General features: G+C 41.3%; 1 protein-coding gene across 1 annotated transcript in view; it reads right to left on the bottom strand.

The window, feature by feature from the left end:
* The window catches only part of alkbh1 (alkB homolog 1, histone H2A dioxygenase), a 51,481-nt gene that overhangs the window by 25,751 nt on the left and 2,287 nt on the right, over nt 1-23,443 (bottom strand). Inside the window, exon 2 of the mRNA XM_072273267.1 lies at nt 3,027-3,135. Within this exon, the coding sequence (XP_072129368.1) occupies nt 3,027-3,135 (109 nt within the window). The remainder of the gene's footprint in view (nt 1-3,026; nt 3,136-23,443) is intronic.

Below are 23,443 nucleotides of genomic sequence, written 5' to 3'. Positions count from 1 at the left end.
TTTTTGCATCAGTATTTACTCAGGAAACTGGCATAACCCATATGGAAGGAAGGGAAACAAGCAGTAGTGTCATGGAACATATAGAGATTAAAGAGGAGGAGGAGCGAATAAAGGTAGATAAATCCCCCAGGCCTGACATGATATTTCCTCGGACCTTGAGAGAGACTAGTGTAGAAATTGCAGGGACCCTGGCAGAAATATTTAGAATGTCCTTAGCCACAGGTGCGGTGCCGGAGGATTGGAGGGTAGCTCATGTTGTTCCGTCGTTTAAAAAAGGCTCCAAAAGTAAACCAAGTAATTACAGGTGAGCCTGACGTCAGTAGTAGGTAAATTATTGAAAGGTGCTCTGAGAGGTCGGATATACAAGTATTTGGACAGCCAAGGGCTGATTAAGGATAGTCAGCATGGCTGTGTGCGTGGTAGATTGTGTTTAACGAATCTTGTAGAGTTTTTCGAGGAGGTTACCAAGAAAGTAGATGAAGGAAAGGCTGTGGATGTTGTCTACATGGCCTTTAGCAAGGCCTCTGACATGGTCCCACATGGGAGGTTAGTGCAGAAGGTTCAGACACTAGGTATCCATGGAGAGGTTGTAAACTGGATTCAAAATTGACTGTGTGGGAGAAGACAGAGAGTGGTAGTGGATGATTGCTTCTCAGACTGGAGGCCTGTGACTAGTGGTGTGCCTCAGGGATCTGTGTGAGACCATTGTTGTTTATTGTCTATATCAATGATCTAGATGATAATGTGGTAAATTGGATCAGCAAGTTTGCCGATGGCACTAAGATTGGAGGCGTTGTGGACAGCGAGGAAGGCTTTCAAAGCTTGCAGAGGAATCTGGACCAACTGGAAAAATGGGTCAGAGAGTGGCAGGTGGAATTTAATGCAGACAAGTGTGAGGTGTTGCATTTTGGAAGGACAGATCAAAGTAGGACATACACAGTAAATGGTAGGGCACTGAGGAGTGCGGAGGAAGAAAGGGATCTGGGAGTTCAGATACATAATTCCCTGAAAGTGGTGTCACAGGTAGACAGGGTTGTATAGAAGGCTTTTGGCATCCTGGTATTCATAAATCAAAGTGTTGTGTATAGGAGTTGGGATGTTATGGTGAGGTCGTATAAGACATTGGTGAGGCCAAATTTGGAGTATTGTGTGCAGTTCTGGTCACCTAACTACAGGAAGGATATCAGTAAGATTGAAAGAGTGCAGAGAAGATTTACTAGGATGTTGCCAGGTCTTCAGGAGTTGAGTTACAGGGAAAGATTGAACAGGTTAGGACTTTATTCCTTGCAGCATAGAAGAATGAGGGGGGATTTAATACAGGTTTACAAAACGATGAGGGGTATAAACAGAGTAAATGCGAGTAGGCTCTTTCCACTTAGATTAGGAGAGATAAATACGAGAGGACATGGCTTCAGGGTGAAAGGGGAAAGATTTAGGGGGAACTTCTTCACTTCACATGTTGGACACGTGGCCAAATGGTTAAGGCGCTTGTCTAGTGATCTGAAGGTCGCTAGTTCGAGCCTCAGCTGTGGCAGCGTGTTTGTGTCCTTGAGCAAGACACTTAGCCACACATTGCTCTAGTGTCTGTGCGAGGAGTGGCACCCCACACAGAATTCCAATCTGTGCCTTGTAAGGCATGAAAATGCCCGACGCAGGCCTCTCATGGTCTGAGTCGATGTCCCCTCCTCTCTTCACTCAGAGAGTGGTGGGAGTGTAGAACGAGCTGCCATCTGATGTGGTAAATGCTGGCTCACTCTTAAGTTTTAAGAATAAACTGGATAGATACGTAGATGGGAGAGGTCTGGAGGGTTATGGACTGGATGCAGGTCAATGGGACTAGGGGAATAAAGTTTCGGCACAGACTAGAAGGGCTGCATGGCCTGGTTGCTGTGCTGTAGTCTTCTATGGTTCTACACCCTACTGCACAAGTTCAGATACATACTCCTCTCCTGACATTATATATTTTGATTTTCATCATCATCCATTCTTGCATGAGAAATCCTTCACATTTAAAAGCATTCATTGGAGTTTTTCAAGGTTCTAGGAGATCAGAAGCTACTTACTGCTTCCAGGCAGATGCTGCTGCAGTCTCTAAAGTATCAGCTGGAGATAAGAGGCCTTTGATTCAGTATTTGTAAAGCAGAATTTTGAAATGAGGTAAAACATACAAAGCTCAAGCAGACTTACAAACCACAAAAACACTATTAATACTTTATAAATGACCAAAATTACAAATCCAGTCAATGGTTTTGTCTTCTTGGAAAATAATTGTGCTACTTTAGAATTACGTATATCATGCTATTTTGGAAGACTGGGTTTATAAAGTAGAATATGGGAAACCATCTGCAATAGTATTGGAATAATCAACTCTTTAATTCATAAAAAAATTTTAATATTTTGAGATTAGATCAAGTTTAAAGTAAAACTCAGTAGTAATAAATTTTCAGCTAAGATCCTGAAAAATAAGGAAATAAAGATATGAACGTCCCAGATTCTATGGTGACATCATAAATGACAAGACAGGCTCAGCCATCTGAAAAGTACAAAGTTAAAGGTCTGATTGAGCATTACCATGATATAAAATGAGAGACTAAAAAAAGGATTAGTCGAAGATAGCAGAGCACCATTCTCCATAGTTGATGCAGAAAAAAAAAGTACCTGCATTTAATTTACTGTCAGATCAGTTCAACTGATTGTAGCTAATACTACCTGCAGACAACCAAGTCAACCGCTTGCTATTCCCAGAGCAGTGGTGCTTGACCATAATCAGCTTCATTCAAGTGCTCGGCGCATTATTGTAAAATGTAGTTCCCAGCTTTCAAAGAACCACTTCAGGCACAATAGGCCAAATGGTCTCCTTCTGTGCAGTTCAATACCAAGTATATTTTCAATCTGCAAACAGACAGCTCTCCACTGACAGATTAAGACACTGGTCACCATTCTAAGCAACACTCACAGTGGTTCTATTCATATTTCATTGAAAATAATAGAGTTGTAATCTCCTCAGGTTGCATGATGTACATTACCTGGATACCCAGCTAAAGTATATGCTTTCCACCTGCTAACTGGCTGCAGTCCCGCTTTACAGGCATCTCTAGCGCTGACAGAGGCTGCATTAAGGGGAGCATTCAGAACCTGAAGAGGAAAAGAAAAGTTACACTATGATCTCAAATTACTAACACAATTGGGCAGATGGCAAATAATTGAAGCAATTGCAGAATTATTTAATATTGTATTCTCTTAAATAGAGAAAATGGTTGTCAAGCTGAGGTGGTTAAGGTAATTAAATGTTTTGAATGTGGACATAGAGGGAAAATATTTCCATTGGGAGCTAAGAACAAAACAGCATAACCGTATGTTGTTTTAACATAATCTGTGGGTGGCACACTAGCGTAGCGGTCAGCACATTGTTTTACAGTGCCGGCCGTCACTGATCAGCATTAAATCCTGGAGCTGCCTATAAGGAGTTTTACGTTCTCCCCGTGGCTGTGTGGTTTTCCTCTGGCTGCTCTGGCTTCCTCCCACATCCCAAAGGGTTAATGAGTTGTGGGCATGCAGTGTTCGCACCGGAAATACGATGACACTTGTGGGCTGCCCAGCACAATCCTCGCTAATTTGATTTGATGGAAAAGGCAAATTTCACTAAAGGCTTCCATGTGCATGTGACAAATAAATCCAATCTTTTTAAAACAGTGCTACGCTATTCATAAAGGAAATCAGGAAACACTTTGAAGAGAGCAAATTTGGAACTAGATGAGACAATTGAAAATGTCAGTACTGATCTTGATTGTATTTTGCTTGAATACTGGAGGAGTTAGAGCCAAGTGGGCACGTGGAGTAGAGATGAAGATAATCTATGAAATAATTGACTGGTGGAAAGGACTGAAGGACCAAATACTGTACTCCTGTCCTCTCTTTTTAAATCACCTAACTTCATACTGTATAATAGGGGTCGCCAACCCATCGATCGCGATCGACCAGTCGACCTTTGAGACTTTCCCAGTAGATCCCAAAAAAAAATCAAAAATAAATACACAAATACTGTTGTAATGTGAGCATTATAAAAATAAGTAATACTAATTAGGATAATGTCAATATAGCAATACTTTTGCTACAAAGCTGTTTGTAAAGAGAGATTGTTTCCGGGTTGCGGGGTTTTAGTTCCGTTCTTCCTGCCCAGCGCGCATGTGTGTAGCACCCCCACCATGAACTGCATTTTCAGCGTAGCTTGTGCTGCATCAAAGCGACCAATTAAATTAGATACACAGTGGTCCCCAACCACCGGGCCGCGAAGAATGCAGCAGTACAGTGGTAGTCAGAACGCACCAAGCACATCTTTAGGAAAAAAGCCGAAATAAACAAGCTAACTAATTAGGTGCCGCCCGACACGATTGCTGATTGCGTCGTCTCTGATCTGGGCCGACATTTATGTGTCGAGTGGCACCTAATTAATTAGCTTGTTTATTTCGGCTTTTTTTTCTTAAAGATGTGCTGGGTACGTTCCGGCCACCGCTGCATTCTTTGTGGCCCGGAGGTTGGGGACCACTGGATAAGAGTACAGACTGTCACAAACATCAATATATGGCACTTGCTCATGATATCCTGATAGCATGGCGGAGGCTCCACGAAAGAAGGCGAAAAATTACAAATTCCATCCAGAATGGGAAGAGGAATTTCTATTTACTTTGGTGAAAGACAAGTGTGTACGTATGTGACAAGTGTGTACGTATGTTGTGCCACCAAACACAAGCACTGACTAAAGGAGGGAATCTGGAGTGGCACCACAACACCAACCACCAGAAATTTAGACACCTACCCCCCAGAGAGCGCAATTCGTGCCTGGAAAGTTGAGGAGCTGAAATCAGGGTTGAAGGCCCAGCAATCGTTTTTCACAAAACATGCTGCTCAAAATAAGGCTGCTATTGAAGCATCATTTCATGTAAGTCACCTTTTGGCTAAACACAAGAAGCCTTTTACAGATGGCGATTTATTCAAGGAAGTAATGGCCATTACCGCAGAGACTGTTCTTAATGACTTTAAAAACAAGAACGACATCACAACCGCAATACATAATATACTGCTTGGCCCTGCAACAGTGACAAGGAGGGTAGAGTCACTGTCAGAGGACGTGGATATTTTTCACTACAATTCAATGAATCCCTGTATGTAATGCAAACAGCTCAGCTTGTTGTATTTGTCGGAATGGCTTTCCAGGATTTTACAACAAAGGAGGACTTCCTCACTCTTTTGCAATTAAAAGAGAGAACGAGAGGTGAGGATATTTACAATGAGTTTAAAAAAATATGTCCATGAAAATGACATACCCATTCATAAACTGGTGGCAATTACTACTGATGGGGCCCCAGCAATGTGCAGTGTGTGCGTTGGTTTTATAGAAGTAAAAGCCAGTTTCTACTTCCGGTCAACTTAGCTATGTGAAATTGCATTTTCACAGATGAAAAATTATTAAATCTAAGTACAGGAGCTGTCTTACTGACAGACACCTCACAGACTGTTTCGGACTGGCTGTCTATAGTTATGAGCCAAATTTCAGGGAACCAGCAATAAGTATTCAGTCCCAGTCATCACACTGAGTGCAACAGTCAATTTTTATTCATTTATTTTTCGTGTTGAAATAAAATTAAATAATGAAACTTAGAATTAAAGGTGTGAAGTATTGTAATATTCTTAAAGAAAGATATGCTAGTTACAGTTAGTCCTGACGAAGGGTCTCGGCCCGAAACGTCGACTGAATCTCTTCCTAGAGATGCTGCCTGGCCTGCTGCGTTCACCAGCAACTTTGATGTGTGTTACAGTGTTTTCTTGTTTGAACTAATTTTAAAATTTGACAAAAGTATTTTGTGCAACTCAAATACAATTAGCCTAAATAAAAGGCCTCAAATTGGCAGTACAATCTGAGCTGTTTTTTCTCTAAACGATTCAGTAGGTAGATCTTGCCTTTCACTAAGGTCGAGGTAGGGGATCTTGGGCTTGAAAAGGTTGGTGACCACTACTGTATAACATTAATGTTTGTACAAGTATCCCTACTGTTCTAAGTTTATAAGGTTAAATGACTGGGTAATTTGAAATGATGCAACATCTTGCTCTGAATTAAAAACAGAAAATTTGTGCTTAAAATATTTGCTGCCATATCCCATTGGTTATGCATAAGTAGAGCCAACGTACTTACATTTAAAGTAATTGGCAAAAGATCAGAGGGGAGATGTGCCCTCAGGGTAGTAGGACCCTGAAACCCACTACTCATAATGACTGCAGAAAACTTCAATGTGTTTAAAAAATACTTCCATGTTTTGGGAGATCTGTGCACCTGGTGATGAACGATGAGATTAGCTTTGGTAACTCTTTTTTGACTGGTATGTACAAGATGAGCCAAGTGGCCTCCCATGCCATAGCAGCAAAGTATCAAGCCCTTCTACCCTCTTTGCCCAGGCTGATCACCAAGTACGTATCTATACTAATTCCATTTATCAGAACTAGGTTAAAAGCCTATGAGCATTTAGCAAATCAAGCGCTCTTTCAGATATTTCATTAATTTTCTGCAAGTATTTGCGTGAATGCTTCCTCAGGTAGTGTCTTCTGGATTCCAATCACTCTTTGATCCCCTTAAACCTCTTATTGCTTGCTTGTCAATTTAAACCTATGTTATCTAGTCTTAGATACCTCTGTCATGTGGTAAGACTCTTGGAGGATCAGCAGGATCTTGGGGTCCAAGTCCATAGTACACTGAAAGCTGCTGCGCAGGTTGACTGTGAGGTTAAGGCATACAGTCCATTGGTCTTCATCAACCGTGGGATTGAGTTTAAGAGCTGAGAAGTAATGTTACAGATTTCTAGGACCCTGGTCAGACCCCACTTGGAGTACTGTGTTCAGTTCTGGTCACCTCACCACAGGAAGGATGTGGAAACTATAGAAAGAGTGCAGAGGAGATTTACAAGGATGTTGCCTGGATTGGGGAGCATGCCTTATGAGAATAGGTTGAGTGAACTTGGCCTTTTCTCCTTGGAGCAATGGAGGATGAGAGGCATTGATTGTGTGAATAGGTAGAGGCTTTTTCCCAGGGCTGAAATGACTAACATGACAGGGCACAGTTCTAGGGTGCTTGGAAGTAGGTACAGCGATGTCAAGGGCAAGTATTTTTACGCAGAGGGTGGTGAGGGCTTGGAATGGGCTGCCAGTGACTGTGGTGGAGGCGGATACGATAGGGTCTTTTAAGAGACTCCTGGATAGGTATATGGAGCTAAGAAAAATAGGAGGCTATGGGTAATCCTAGGTAATTCCTAAAGTAAATACATGTTTGGCACGGCATTGTGGGCCGAAGGGCCTGTATTGTGCTGTAGGTTTTCTATGTTTCTATGTGCAAAAATGATTCTTTGTACCAATCCATGCATGGTTTTGCATACCCATATCACATCTAAACCTCAGCCTTCTCTGATGCAAGGATAATAACTGCTTATCTACCTTTTGCTTACAACTGGAAAATTCTATCCCTAGCAATATCTTCATGAAGCTCTTCTGTGTTTACATCCTCTTGACCAAAACTGTACAAAATACTCCAGCTTTGGCTTAATCAATGTTTCATACAGTTATATGAAAACTCCCTATTGTTAAACACAAGAAATTCTGCAGATGCTGGAAATCATGAGCAACACACATGAAATGCTGGAGGAACTCAACAAATCAGGCAGCCTCTATAGAGGGGAACAAACGGTCAAATGTTTCAGGTGAGACCGTTATTCTTATTTTTTAAGCCACAGCTAATGAAAGTGAGAATCCCAAATGCCTTCTTCATCACACCAACTACCAATGCAGCCTTCTTCAGGGATATTTGGACTTGAGCATCTTAGTTTCATAATACTCTCAAATTGTATACTTGTATTGCTATATTTACGCTCTATTCTTGGTGTATTGCTATATTTACGCTCTATTCTTGTATTGCTATATTTACGCTCTATTCTTGGTTGGTGCGGCTGTAATGAAACCTAATTTCCCTCGGGATTAATAAAGTATATCTACCTATCTATCTATCAATGGCCTTTCAATTCATAGTGTATGCCTAATCTTACTAGACCTCCCTCCCCCAAAATGCATCACATCACACCTATCAGGATTAATTCTATCTGTAATTTCCATGCCCAATTTAACAGCTCAATCAATACCACTGATTTTTACCATTAACCTTGATATAGTCATCTCGATGAAGGGTCTTGGCCTGAAATATTGACTGTTTGTTCCTCTGCCTGACCTTCGAAGTTCCTCCAGCATTTTGTGTGTGCCCTGGATTTTCAGTGTCTGCAGAATCTCTAGTGTTCAATCAATATCATTCTGTAGATTAAGATGACCGTCCTCAATACCCACATCACCACCACCAGTTTGTGTTGAAAAGAATCTCATGATTCCTTTTCTTATTACACTATTTACTTATTTTTGTCATCTGTTATCATTTTACATATCTGCACTTGCACTGCTCTGGCAAAGCAACAAATTTCATGTTGGTGATAATAAATCTGATTCTGATTTTATAAACTCATGCAGAATTGATATTGGATAATAGGAAAATCAAAGTGTTTGTGAAAACTGTTTCAATATTACTTTGGTATTTTACCATTTGATGCCAAGAAGGTCAAGTGACAATATTTCCTCTTACTATTGATTCTTTTTTCTAAACTATTCTCAGCATTTCTACATGTTGACAGTAAGAGTGTGTATTCTATGGTGTAAAAATTAAGTGCTGATGAATGGTGGAAGGTTTCATTCTTTACCCTCAGTTGATGTCTCAATCAATGCATGCAGGGTACCTGAGCCCTCAATACTGTAATGTTGAAGGCACATCAGTAACGGATCCTACCCCTAGGATCATATCTAATCTGCCAGCTACAAGAATAACATGGCATCAAGGAAAAATATCTAAACAGCTGCAGTAAGAGTTGAGGAATTGTGGGTGAAGGTCAAGTTTCCCCTATGTGTTTATACCTTATATATTTAAATCATTGATTTCAGTGTCCTCAATATGAAAACCCTCCATGTTCCTATAAAAGTATAAATCTGTTATGGTGGAAGAGAAATTGTATTGCACTTGTATGACACCTTAGTGCAAAGAAACTAGGAAGGCTGATAGGAACAGGAGAATCTATTGTGACTATTATAGAAACATGGCTTAAAGGAGGGCAGAAATGCACAACATTTTTGATTGTGGACTTTGAAAAGAGCTGGGAGAGGCAGCAACTTTGTATAAGGAAACAGTTGTGATGATGGGGAATATAACTCGAAAGAACCACAAATGAGATAATATCGGATAAAAAAAAAGAGTACAAAAAACCCATCATGCTGGAAGTACATATTTGGCTAACGAACACTCAGAGCAGGGCAAAACATTTAAGTATGTAGACAAATTTCAAAGAGCGAAAATAAAAGGGTAGAAAATTTCAATTACTCTAATATTATCCTGGACTCAAAGGTGTAGAAGTTGCAGAGTTCTCAGCAGAACATTTTTAAAATCAGTACATCAGGAGAGAACAAATCTATAGATTTGAATCTGGGCTGTGGAAGTGGTAGCAGGAAAAGCACATTCTGGAGGCAGTAATCACAATTTTTTGAGGTTTAGCACAATAATGAAAAGGAACAAAGTACAATGTGAGTAAACATTCTAAACTTGGGGAACAACTGTTAACATGTATAATTTAGCAAAAGAACAACTGTTACACTACACTTAAGTATAATTTAGCAAAAGTGGAAGAGAAGGAGTGTGTTTGAAAACAAAGACCTTAAGTGTGAGGGAGATTGAAGAGTTCTAAAACTCGAGCATACATAGGGTTATTATGAGGATGTCACCCAGGACATGCCCTCTTCTCATTGCTACCATCGGGCACATACTCACTGATTCAGGAATAGCTTCTTCCCCTCTGCCATCATATTTCTGAATGGATATTGAACCCATGAGCACTACCTCACTAACTGTTTTCTCTCTTTTTGCATTACCTATTTATATATATTTCTTATTGTAATTTATGGTTTTATTATTATGTATTGCAATGCATTGCTGCTGCATAACAACAAATTTCATGACCTATGCTAGTGATATTAAACCTGATTCTGAGAAAAGCACTGAAGACTGGAGGTACTCAGCAGGTCAGGCAATGTCTATGGTATTAGAAACAGTGTTAACGTAAAAAGCAAATGACTAGTCATTAAAATGGTCTTCATATTTGCTTTTATGGCTTTATGAGAATGCTGCTGGGAGTGCTGAATTCTACTGCTGAGGGGAAAGTGGCTATTCCTGGACTCTTCTTTGGAACAAAGGTGGCTGAAAGGAGATTTAAATGAATATGTATATAATTATATAGGTCCTTGAATGAACCATTATGGAGAATCACTTCCTTTTAATTGTGTTCAATAACTAGGGGGCAGATTTAAGACAACTTATGGGCAGATTAGAGGGGGAGGAAGGGAGGGAATGTCAACTCAGACCATGAGAGGTCTGCGTCGGGCATTTTCATGCCTTACAAGATGCAGATTTGAGGTCTGTGTGGGGCGCCACTTCTCGCACAGACACTAGAGCAATGTGTGGTTAAGTACCTTGCTCAAGGTCACAAACACACTGCTACAGCTGGGGCTCGAACTAGCGCCCTTCAAATCAATCACTAGACAAATGCCTTAACCAGTTGGCCATGTGCCAGATTAGAGATGGGAATTAAATATATATTTTTCAAACGGGGTGCAAATTTGGAACTCTCTGCTCAAAGAAGGAGGAAGAAAATATTGACAAGTACATGGGTGCACATCTGAAACTCCATAATACACAAGTATATGGAATGAGGGTTGGGAAGTGGAATTGTTTTGAAGAAAATCTTCTTAATAGTTGGTATGGTCTTTCTGTGCAATCAAGTTTTGATGCTTCTACCACAGCATCAAGATTAGTGCAATCACTTTATAGTATCAAAGATCACTAATCAGAGTTTGATTTCCTCCTTGGCAATAAGGAGTTTGTACGTTCTCCTTGTGACCATGTTGCTTTCCTCCACATACCCTGTTTTCCTCCTACATTGCAAGGACGTATGGATTAGTAAGGGGTAGTAAGTTGTGGCCACCAGAAGTATGCCGACATTTATGGGCTGACCCCAGCATAATCGATGTACATCATGGGCACAAGAAATATAACTTTTTTTAAAAACTGGGTGAACAATAACATCAATAAAAATAAAAAGGACCAAGAATATATTACAGTCATACAAAGGTTCCTTTTTTATTCAAACAGTCTCTCAATTCACTCCTGAAAAACTGAAGTATACACCAATTGACTTCCATTACATGAAACAGATACATATCCAACTCATGTTTATTCACTGATATTAGACAAACTTCTGTGGTGTGTGATTCAAATGCAAAGCGGAAGCTAATGGTAAAAGGAAGAATACCAGATAAAGAAATTAAATACAGAACATGGTAAAAGCTGCACCACATCAATCTCATCTCTTACTTGGCCAATAAAGAGATGACACAGGATCGGAAGATACAGAATCCTTATGGGTAGAGTTAAGAAAATGCAAGGGCAAAAATACCCTGATGGGAGTTAAATACAGGCAGCCAAGCAGTATCTAGGATGCGGGATGTAAATTACAATGGGAGATAGAAAACGCATGTCAAATGGGCAATGTTACGATAGTCATGGGGGAAATTCATTATGCAGGTAGATTGGGAAAATCAGGTTGGTGCTGGATCCCATGAAAGGGAGTTTGTAGAATGCCGATGAGGTGGCTTTTTAGAGCAGCTTGTGGTTGAGCTCACTAGGGGAAAGGCAATTCTAGACTGGGTGCTGTGTAATGAACCAGATATGATTTGGGGGATGAAGGTAAAGGAACCCTTAGGAGACAGTGATTAAAATATAAAATAATTCACCCTGCAGTTTAAGTGGAAGAAGCTAAAGTCAAATGTATCAGTACCACAGTGGAGTAAAGGGAATTATAGACACGAGACAGGAGCTGGCCGAAACTGATGGAAAGGGACACTAGCACGATGACAGCAGAGCAGTAGTAGCTGGAGTTTCTGGGAAGCAATTTGGAAAGCGCAGGATAGATACATCCTAAAGAAAAATTATTCTACAGGAAGGATAATGAAATCATGGCTGACGAGGGAAGTCAAAGACAGTGTACAAGCAAAAGAGAGGGCATATAATATAGCAAAAATTAGATTGGGAAGCTTTTAAAAAACAGAAGGCAACTGAAGAGCCACAAGGAGAGAAAGGATGAAACATGAAGGTTAGCTAACCAATAATATAAAAGAGGATACCTGAAGTTTTTTTTAAGACATATAAAGAATAAAAGAGAGGCAAAAGTGATTATTGGATCGCTGCAAAATGACGTTGGAGAGGTAGTATTGGGGGTCAAAGAAATGGCGAACAAACTTAAAAAGTATTTTGCATCAGCTTTCATTGTGGAAGACAGGAGCAGTATGCCAGAAATTTGAGTGTGTCAGGGGCAGAGGTGAGTGTAGTTGCTATTACTAAGGAGGTCATTGAGATAATGGACCTCAGAACCTCAGGGTTCTGAAAGAGGTAGCTGAAGAGATCGAAGATGCATTAGTAATGATCTTTCAAGAATCAGAAGGTTTTGAAATTGTTCCCAAGGACTGGAAAACTACAAAAATCACTCCACTCTTTAAGAAGAGAGGAAGGCAAAAGAAAGGAAATTATAGGCCTGTTAGTCTGATCTCAGTGGTTGGGTAGACATTGGAGTCCATTATCAATGATGAGGATTTTGGGATACTTGGGATACATGATAAAATAGGCCAAAAGTCAGCAGGGTTTCCTTAAGGGGAAATCTTGCCAGGGAAATCTGTTGGACTTTTTTGGGGAAATAACAAGCAGGATTGAAAAACGGGGAGCAATGGCTGTGTTTCTTAGGATTTTCAGAAGGCCTTTGACAGGTTGCTGGACATGAGGCTGTTTAACAAGATAAGAGCCCATGGTATTACAGGAAAGATACTAGCATGGAAAAAAAACACTAGCTGACTGGCAGGAGGCAAAGAATGGGAATAAAGAGGGCCTTTTCTAGTTGGCTGTCAGTGATTAGCAGTGTTGTGACCGCTTCTTTTCGCTTTATATGCCAATGAAACGGATGATGGAATTGATGGCTTTGTGGCCAAGTATGTGGACAATATGAACATAAGTGGGTGGGCAGGTAGTGTTGAGGAAGCAGGGAGTCAGCAAGCACCGGACAGATTGGGAGAATGGGCAAAGCAGTGGCAGGTGGAATATGGTGTAGGGAAGTGTATTGTTATGCAGTTTGGTAGAAGGAGCAGGCAACTTAGCCTTTTGAGCCCTTGGAGTCATAGAACTACACAGGATGGAGAACAGGCCTTTCAGCCCAACCTGTTTATGCCAACTTAGCAGCGTAATCAAGTTAGTCCCATTTGCCTATGTTTCCCAATATCCAAGTCCAAATCAAATTCCTCTCTTATCATTCAATAAAGTCATACCCTACTCCAATTAACTGTGTGTTTCATTTTCTGAAACTTAATCTTTGATTCTCCACTCCCCTCTCCTTACCTACCCATCATGTGCCTCTGGTGCTCCTCCCACTTTTCTTTCTTCCATGGCCTTCTGTCCTCTCCTATCAGATTCCCCCTTCTCCTGCCCTGTCTTGCTGAGTTCTTCCAGCATTTTGTGTGTGTTGCTTGCATTTCCAGCATCAGCAGATTTTCTCATTTGGAAATCAGAATCAGATTTAATATCACTGGTATATGTTGTGAAATTTGCTGTTTTGCAGCAGCTGTACATTGCAGTACATAACAATAGAAAACTTATAAATTACAATAAGAAATATACATATAAATTAATTTAAATCAGTGCAAAAAGAGATTTTAAAAAGTGAGGTTGTGTCCATGGGTTCAATGTTCATTCAGACACCTGATGGCAGAGGGGAAGGAGCTGTTGGTAAAATGTTGAGTGTGCGTCTTCAAGCTCCTGTACCTCCTCCCTAATGGCAGAAATGAGAAGAGGCATGTCCTGGGTGGTGGGGGTCCTTAATGACAGATGCCGCCTTTTTGCAGCGACAGAAAAAAACCCACAAACTGTGCAAAAGCAGTGAACTAGCAGGCTGTAGGAAATGCCCAGGTCTCGCCATGCTACTGGAGGTAAAAATTAAATCAGCTTTACAGATGGATGACTCACAACAGACAAGCCATTCCTTGTACGGAGAAATCTGAAATTGTTAAACTTCATTAATGGATCCAGAAGGCCTTTGCAACTTGATGTGCCTATTCTGCTTACTTGAGAATTGATCATTATCTTAATTACTTGATAATTGATTTAATAAACTTACTTGATATATGTTTACGTGAGGCCATTGTTATAATGACCACAGGCAGGTCAGAATGGGAGTGGAAAGGGAAATTAAAGTAATAATTCCTGGATTGAAATGAACAGGTTAGATAAACAACTGTTAGTTTGCTAATTTTCTAGAAATGATGCTACGACCCCTTTTATTCCATGGTCATGAACCCTGAGACAACCTCTACAGATGAGATGGGCAACTATATCATCCCATCCTACAAGTACTGTTGTCCCTTCTAAGTCTGGGATTTCGCATCAACATGATTGTGACAGCACTGGACTATATAATTTATAGGAAAAAAGAACCTCATTTTTCAGGACAATTATCAAAGGTCAAATCTACCATGGATGGTCCCAAGTCCAATTGCGAAAGGAGGATGGTTGGGCATGTGGCTAACAACCCATCCTGTAAAAACTCAAAGCTACAGAAATACTGACAGGAGCTCCAAATACCTCATCCCTGGGAGAGGAAGGATCTTCGAAGATGGGCTACTCTTGGGGACAACTTGAAAGACTGGCCCAGGATACAGGATTCTGGTGAGCTGCTGTTAGCCGCTTATGGGCCCCAAAAAAAATAGGGGTGATGGGTTTAAGAAGATGAAAGGCCAGCAAAGTTGGATCCATTGCCATCTTGAACAGAGTGGAAACATATCATCATCCTGGTAATTTCCATATGACGCCCATGACTCCTAAGCAGCCATTTGATCCTCCACCAAACTTGTCCACTTTCTGCTGATATCATCAGATTTCTGAATGGTTCATGAACATGGCAGGAGATTGGGTCTGAGAGGGAAAATGGATCCACTATGATGAAATACTGGTGCAGACTTGATGGGCCAAATGGCCTAATTCTGCTCTTATATCTTATAGATCCCGTGAAAATTATGAGGATAAGATTGAGTGAGACAGGGCTTTTCATTCTGGAACGAAAGAAGAGATCTGACTTGATAGAGGAGTATAAATTGATGAGAGGTATAGGTAGAGTGGATAGTCAAAGACATTTTCCCAGGGAAGAAATGACATAATTTTAAAATGATTGGAGAAAAGCATAGGAGAATGTCAGAGGCAAGTATTTTTACACAGGCATGAAGTTCCCTGCCAGGGGTAATGGTAAAGGCGGGATAGATTAGGCATATTTATGGACCTCTTAGATAGGCACATGGATGTTAGAAAAAGGGCTAAAGCGGACATAAGGATTAGGTTGATCTTCGAATAAGCTAAAAGGTTGGCACAACATCGTGGACCAAAGGGCCTGTACTGTGCTGTAAGGTTCTATGTTGTATAAAGCCTATGCTGAATAAAGCAACAACCTGGCACTCAACGTCAGTAAGACGAAAGAGCTGATTGTGGACTTCCAGAAGGGTAAGACGAAGGAACACATACCAATCCTCATAGAGGGATCAGAAGTGGAAAGAGTGAGCAGTTTCAAGTTCCTGGTTGTCAAGATCTCGGAGGATCTAACCTGGTCCCAACATATTGATGTAGTTATAAAGAAGGCAAGATAGTGGCTATACTTTATTAGGAGTTTGAAGAGATTTGGTATGTTAACAAATACACTCAAAAACTTCTATATATGTACCGTGGAGAGCATTTTGACATGCTGCATCACTGTCTGGTATGGGGGACGGGGGCAGGGGGGCTACTGCACAGAACCAAAAGAAGCTGCAGAGGGTTGTAAGTTTAGTCAGCTCCATCTTGAGTACTAGCCTACAAAGTACCCAGGACATCTTAAAGGCGTGGTGTCTCAGAAAGGCAGCGTCCATTATTAAGGACCTCCAGCACCCAGGACATGCCCTTTTCTCACTGTTACTATCAGGTAGGAGGTACAGAAGCCTGAAGGCACACACCCAGCGATTCAGGAACTACTTCTTCCCCTCTGCCATCCGATTTCTAAATGGACATTGAACCCTTGAACACTACCTCACTTTTTTAAAAAATACATAGTATTTCTGTTTTTTGCACGACTTTTAATCTATTCAATATATTTATTCTGTATAAAGTATACTGAATAAGACTTATTTATTATTATTATTATTAGCATTTTTTCTTCTGTATTATGTATTGCACTGAACTGCTGCTACTAAGTTAACAAATTTCACGTCACATGCTGGTGATAATAATCCTGATTCTGATTTACAGGGTTCCATATTGAAAACTGATTCAAAAAGATAAGGCAAATGGGATTCAGATTAAGTTGGGAAAGTAGATCCAAGACTGCCTTAGCAGTAAGATGCCTGTAACTAATGGCCTCCTACAGGAATTGGTCCTGGGGCCACCCACAGCTTCAATCTGCTAAATAAATTTGCCACGGACACTACACTGATTGGCCTTATCTCAAGCAATAACAAGGTGGCCTACAGGGAGGAAGTCATCTCTCTGGCACAGTGGTGTCAAGAAAACAACCTCTCAAAGAGGGTATAAAAGGAAATAAGACAAGATATAGGAGCAGAATTAGGCCATTTGGCCCATCAAGTCTACTCCGCCATTTCATCATGGCTGATCCATTTTTCCTTTCATCCCCAATCTCCTGCCTTCTTCCCATATCCCTTCATACCCTGACCAATCAAGAATGAATCAATTTCTGCCTTATACATTAAGATTTGGTCTCCATAGCCGTCATGGCAATAAATTCCATAAAACCACTATCCTCTGGCTAAAGAAATTTCCTCATTTCCATTCTAAAAGGATACCCCTCTATTCTGAGGCTGTGTCCTCTGGTCCTAGGCTTTCCCACCATTGGAAACATCCTCTCCATATCCACTTTGTCAAAGCCTTTCAACATTCGATAGGTTTCAATGAGGCCATCCCTCGTTCTTCTGAATTCTAGTGAATACAGGCCCAGAGCAATCAAATGCTCTTCATATGACAAGCCGTTCAATCCTGGAACCATTTTTCTGAACCTCCTTTGAACCCTCTCCAGTGTCAGCACAACCTTTTTAAGATAAGGGGCCCAAATCTGCTCACAATACTCCAAGTGAGGCCTCACCAGTGTGTTATAAAGCCTCAACAATACCTCCTTGCTTTTATATTCTAGTCCTCTTGAAATGAATGCTAACATTGCATTTGCCTTCCTCACCATAGACACAACCTGCAAATTAACCTTTAGGAATCCTGCACAAGGACTCCCAAGTTCCTTTGCACCTCAGATTTTTGAATTTTCTCTCCATTCAGAAAATAGTCTACCCTCTTATTTCTTATACCAAAGTGCATGACCATACACTTCCTAACACTGTATTCCATCTGCCACCTTTTGTCCATTCTCCTAATCTAAGTCCTTTGGCAGCCTTTCTACTTCCTAAAAACTACATGCCCCTTTACCCATCTTTGTATTGTTCGCAAAGTTTGCAACAAAACCATCAATTCCATCATTACAAGTCATTAAAAGCAGTCCCCAAAACAGACTACTGTGTAACACCAATAGTCACAGGTAGCTAACCAGAAAAGCCCACTCTTTGCCTCCTGCCAATTGGCCACTGCTTTATCTTTCCTGTAACTTTTAACTTGTTAAGCAGGCTCATTGTGTGGAGCCTTGTCAAAGCCCTTCCAAAAATCCAAGTACACAACATCAACCAATTCTTTGTCTATTCTGTTTGTTACTTTTTCAAAGAATTCCAACAGATTTGTCAGGCAAGATTTTCTCTTGAGGAAACCATGTTGACTATGGCCTATTTTATCATGTGCCTCCAAGTACAGGTTTCCCCCGCCATCTGAAGGTAGAGCATTCCTATGAAACAGTTCGTAAGCCGAAATGTCGTAAAGCGAAGAAGCAATTACCATTTATTTATATGGGAAAATTTTGTGAGCGTTCGCAGACCCAAAAATAACCTACCAAATCATGCCAAATAACACATAAAGCCTAAAATAACAGTGATATATAGTAAAAGCAGGAATGATATGATAAATACACAGCCTATATAAAGTAGAAATACTTTTCCACAATCATTACTGAACTGTTCTCCAGAGCGAAAATCTCATGCAAGCGCTGTCGGCAGAAAATCTCACGCAAGTGCTGTTGGCAAAAACATGCACAAGTGCTCTCCAGTAACCTTTAAGCTATGAAGCTGCCAAATCATACCAAATAACACTTAAAAATACACAGCCTATATAAAGTAGAAATAATGTATGTACAGTGCAGTATCACTTACCAGAATTTGTTCAGCGCCGAGCACACTGATGATGGTGTGTTAGACTGAGTCGTCAGAGTTTGGATGGTGCAGTGGCTCCCCACCCTCCAGGCCGCTGAGCGATACATTGCCGCGAAGAATGCAGGGGTCCAGCGGTAGCCGGGAGGTACACAGCACATCTTTAAGAAAAAAGCCAAAACAAACATGCTAATTAATTAGGTGCGGCCCGTAATTGTTGGCCCAGATCAGTGCCGATTTCCGATTGCATCATCTCTGATCTGGGCCGACAATTACGTGTCGGTGGCACCTAATTAATTAGCAGGGTTATTTCGGCTTTTTTCTTAAAGATGTGCTGTGTGCCTCCCGGCTACCTTTGCATTCTCCGCGAATCGGTATCTGTCCGTGGCCTGGGGGTTGGGGTGGTGGGACACTGGTGTGTCATCTCGTCACCTGTTTCCATTAGAGCAGGCAGCTCATCTTCTCCTATGACTGCCCGCCTCGATGTCGAAGGTCAAGGTTCGTCGTCTGCTGTGGCTGATGTGGAAGGCTTGCTTGACTGCTGAGCCTCGCGCATTATTCTATCACACAGTTCTTTAATAAGGACTCAAACCATCCTGCAAGTATCCCCTAAACCGATGTACCCTTTCAATATTTAAAGTCGTACTTTATCATTACTCATTCGGTTTCGATTGTTATCCTTTTTTGTTCCAATTGCATCAGCTCTTCATCTGTCAGTTCTTGGTGATGGGATGCCAAAACCTCTTCAACATCATCTTCGTCAACTTCCACAAGCCAAACTCAAGTTGTCCTTACTTCGTTCACCACGATCAAAACGCTTAATTATGTCTAGTTTTACCGTAAGTGTAACACCCTTACGAGCTCTTTCAGGCTTTTCCGATACCATAGAACTCATCTTGCAAAAGGCTGCTCACAGGCTCGTGTTTAAGCAACGCCGGCGAGAATCCAGGGAGAGCGGCTGCTTGGGGCGCTGATTTTTTATCGCGCGCTGAATTTTTTTTTCGTAACAGTGAAAACACCTTCTGAAAGCGAAAATAGGGTACCAATGTAGGTCTTTCGTAACAGTGATGTTTCGTAAAGGGAACGTTCGAAAAGCGGGGGACACCTGTACCTAAAAACCACATTCTTAACCATTGACTCTAACATCTTCCCAACCACTGAGATCAGACTGACTGGCCTATAAAATTCCTTTCTTAAGCCTTTCTCCCTTCTTGAAGAGTAGAGTGACATTTGCAATTTTCCAGTCCTCCGAAACCATTCCAGAATCTAGTGATTCTTGAAAGATCATTACTCTTGAGCCACCTCTTTCAGAACCCTGCAGTATACACCATCTGGTCCAGGTGACTTGTCTACCTTCAGACCTTTCAGTTTCCATTACCTCTCCTTAGTAACGGCAGCTTCACACACTTCTGACCCCTGACAGTGGAACTTCTACCTTACTGCTCATGTCTTCAACAGTGAAGACTGATGCAAAATACCTAATCAGTTCATCTGCCATTTCCTTGTCCACTATTTCTACCTCTCCAGCATCATCTTCCAGCGGATGAAATCTACTCTTGCCTCCCCTTTACAATTTGCCTCAAGACAGCAAACACCTCCTCCTCTGTAATCTGTATGGAGTCCATGAAGTTGATGCCGTTTTGCCTTACTTCTATAGACTCTCTATCCATCTCCTAGTAAGTACAAATGCAAAAATGCATTTAAGATCTCCCCCTTCTTTTTTGACTCCACACATGAATTACTATTCTGATCTCCCAAAGGACCAATTTTGTCCCTTGCAATCCTTTTGCTCTTAAGATATTTGAGGAATCCCTTAGAATTCCTTCACCGTGTCTGCGAAGGTAACTTCATGCCTTCACTTAGCCCTTCCGATTTATTTCTTAAGTGTTCTCTTGCTTTACTTGTACTCTATAAGCACCTTATTTGTTCCCCTCTGTCTATTGCTGCAATAGACAGGGAGGAACAAATAAGGCTTTTTTTCTTAGCCCAAGGCCTCAATATCTTTTGAAAACCAAAGTTCCCTACACCTGTTATCTTTACCTTTTATTCTGACCCAGGCACATACAAGTTTTCTACTCTCAAAATTACACTTTTGAAGGCGTCCCACTTACTAAGTACACTTTTGTCATTAAATAGCCTGTCCCAATCCAACTTGCCAGATCCTTTCTCATACCATCAAAATTGACCATTTCTCTAATTTAGAATCTTCACCCACAGAGCAGACCTATCTTTATTCATACTTACTTTGAAACTAATGGCATTGTAATCACTAGATGTAAAGTGTTCTCCTACACAAACTTCTGCTCTGTCCCATCCACTAACAGCAGATCAAGTACTGCACGCTCTCTCATTGGGACTCCTATGCACAGATTAAGAAAACTTTCCTGAACACGTTTGACAAACTATATCCCACCTAGTCCTTTTACAGTATGGGAGTCCTTGTCAATATGTGGAAAGTTAAAATCACCTACTCTATAATAGCCTCATGTTTCTTGTAGCAGTCTGCAATATCTCTGCAAATTTGATCCTCTAAATAACTCAAGACTGTTGAGTGGTCTATAATATGTGACTCAGTTCCATCCATAACATCTCACGAGACAAGTTCTCCAGTCTGTACTGACTGAGCACTGCTTGCCATTTTCCTTGACTAGCAATGTCACTCCTCCTCCTTTAATCCCTCTTGCTCTGTTACACCTAAAACAACAGAACCCTGGAACATTGAGCTGCCAGTCCAGCCCCTCCTGCAAACAAGTCTCACTAATATCATAATTCCAGGTGTTGATCCATGCCCTAAGCATGGACTATTTTCTAAATGGGGGAGAAAGATTCAAAAATCAGGGGTGCAGAGGGACCTGGGAGTTCTCTTACAGGATTTGCTAATGGCTAACTTACAGGCTGAGAATGTGGTAAGGAAGACAAGTGATTTTTTGCATTAATTTTGAGAGGACTAGAATACAAAAGCTAGGATGAAATGCTGAGGCTTTATAAGGCATTGGTCAGACCACATGGAGTATTGTGAGCAGTTTGGGCTGGCACTGGAGAGGGTCCAGAGGACATTCATGAAAATGATCCTAGGAATGAAAGCGTTAAGGATATGAGGAGCATTTGATGGCTCTATGACTGCACCTGATGGAGTTTAGAAGAATGGGGGGGGAGGGCGGGGGCGCTCACTGAAACCTATTCAACCTAGATATAGTGGATTTAGAAAGGATGTTTCCTGTAGTGGATGAGTCTAGGATCAGACAACATAGCCTCAGAATAGAGGGACATAGGGACATCCATTTACAACAAAGATGAAGAAAATTTCCTTTGGTCCAAGGGTGGTGAATCTGTGGAATTTATTGTCACATATGGCTGTGTGGGCTAAGTCTTTGGGTATATTTAAGACGGAGGTTGATAGGTTCTTGACTAATCAGGGTGTCAAAGATTACAGGGAGAAGACAGAAGGAATGGGGTTGAGAGGGCTAGTAAATTAGAATCAGAATCAGGTTTATTATCACTGGCATGTGACGTGAAATTTGCTAACTTCCCAGCAGCAGTTCAATGCAATACATAATATAGAAGATAAAAATAAGTAAATCAATTTACAGTATAGATATATTGAATAAATTGAAAATCAAGCAAAAAACAGAAATATTGTATATTTTTAAAAAAATGAGGTGGTGCTCAAAAGGGATTTAGGAATCGGATGGCAGAGGGGAAGAAGCTATTCCTGAATCGCTGGGTGTGTGCCTTCAGGCTGTTGTACCGCCTAACTGATGGTAACAGTGAGAAAAGGGCATGCCCTGGGTGCTGGACGACCTTAACCATGGACACTGCCTTTCTGAGACACCACTCCCTGAAGATGTTCTGGGTATTTTGTAGGCTAGTGCCCAAGATGGAGTTGACTAGATTTACAACCCTCTGCAGCTTCTTTTTGGTCCTGTGCAGCAGCCTCCCCAATACCAGACAGTGATGCAGCCTGTCAGAATGCTCTCCACAGTACATCAGCAGATGTTTTTGAGTGTATTTGTTGACATACTAAATCTCTTCAAACTCCTAATGAAGTATAGCTGCTGTCTTGCCTTCTTTTTAACTACATCAATATGTTGGGACCAGGTTAGATCCTCAGGGATCTTGACATCCAGGAACTTGAAGCTGCTTACTTTCTCCACTTCTGATCCCTCTATGATGATTGGTATGTGTTCCTTTGTCTTACCCTTCCTGAAGTCCACAATCAGCTCTTTCGTCTTACTGACGTTGAGTGCCAGGTTGTTGCCGCGGCACCGCTCCACTAGTTGGCATATCTCACTCCTGTACCCCCTCTCGTCACCACCTGAGATTCTACCAACAATGGTTGTATCGTCAGCAAATTAATAGATGGCATTTGTGCTATGCCTATCCACACCATCATGTGTATATAGATAGTAGAGCAGTGGGCTAAGCACACACCCCTAAGGTGCACCAGTGTTCATCGTCAGCAAGGAGATGTTATCACCGATCCGCAGAGATTGTGGTCTTCCAGTTAGGAAGTTGAGGATCCAATTGCAGAGGGAGATACAGAGGCCCAGGTTCTGCAGCTTCTCAATCGAGATTGTGAGAATGATGGTATTAAATGCTGAGCTATAGTCAATGAACAGCACCCTGCTTATGTTGTCCAGGTGGTCTAAAGCCGTGTGGAGAGCAACTGAGGTCGCACCTGCTGTTGACCTATTGTGGCGATAGGCAAATTGCAATGGGTCCAGGTCCTTGCTGAGGCAGGAGTTCAGTCTAGTCATGGCCAACCTCTCAAAGCATTGACCAACCTCTCATCAGCTATGGAGCAGACTTAAGAACATAAGAAATAGGAGCAGGAATAGGCCACTAGCCCGTTGAGCCTGCTCCACCATTCAATAAGATCATAGCTGATCTGGCTGTGAACTCACCTCTACCTACCTGCCTTTTCCCCATAACCCTTAATTCCTTTACTACGCAA

This window comes from Mobula birostris, chromosome 1 (assembly GCF_030028105.1).
Source record: "Mobula birostris isolate sMobBir1 chromosome 1, sMobBir1.hap1, whole genome shotgun sequence".
In the NCBI taxonomy this organism is placed as follows: Eukaryota; Metazoa; Chordata; class Chondrichthyes; order Myliobatiformes; family Myliobatidae; genus Mobula; species Mobula birostris.
The sequence above is the reverse complement of the archived record's forward strand: the minus strand, read 5'-3'. Positions and strand labels throughout refer to the sequence as shown.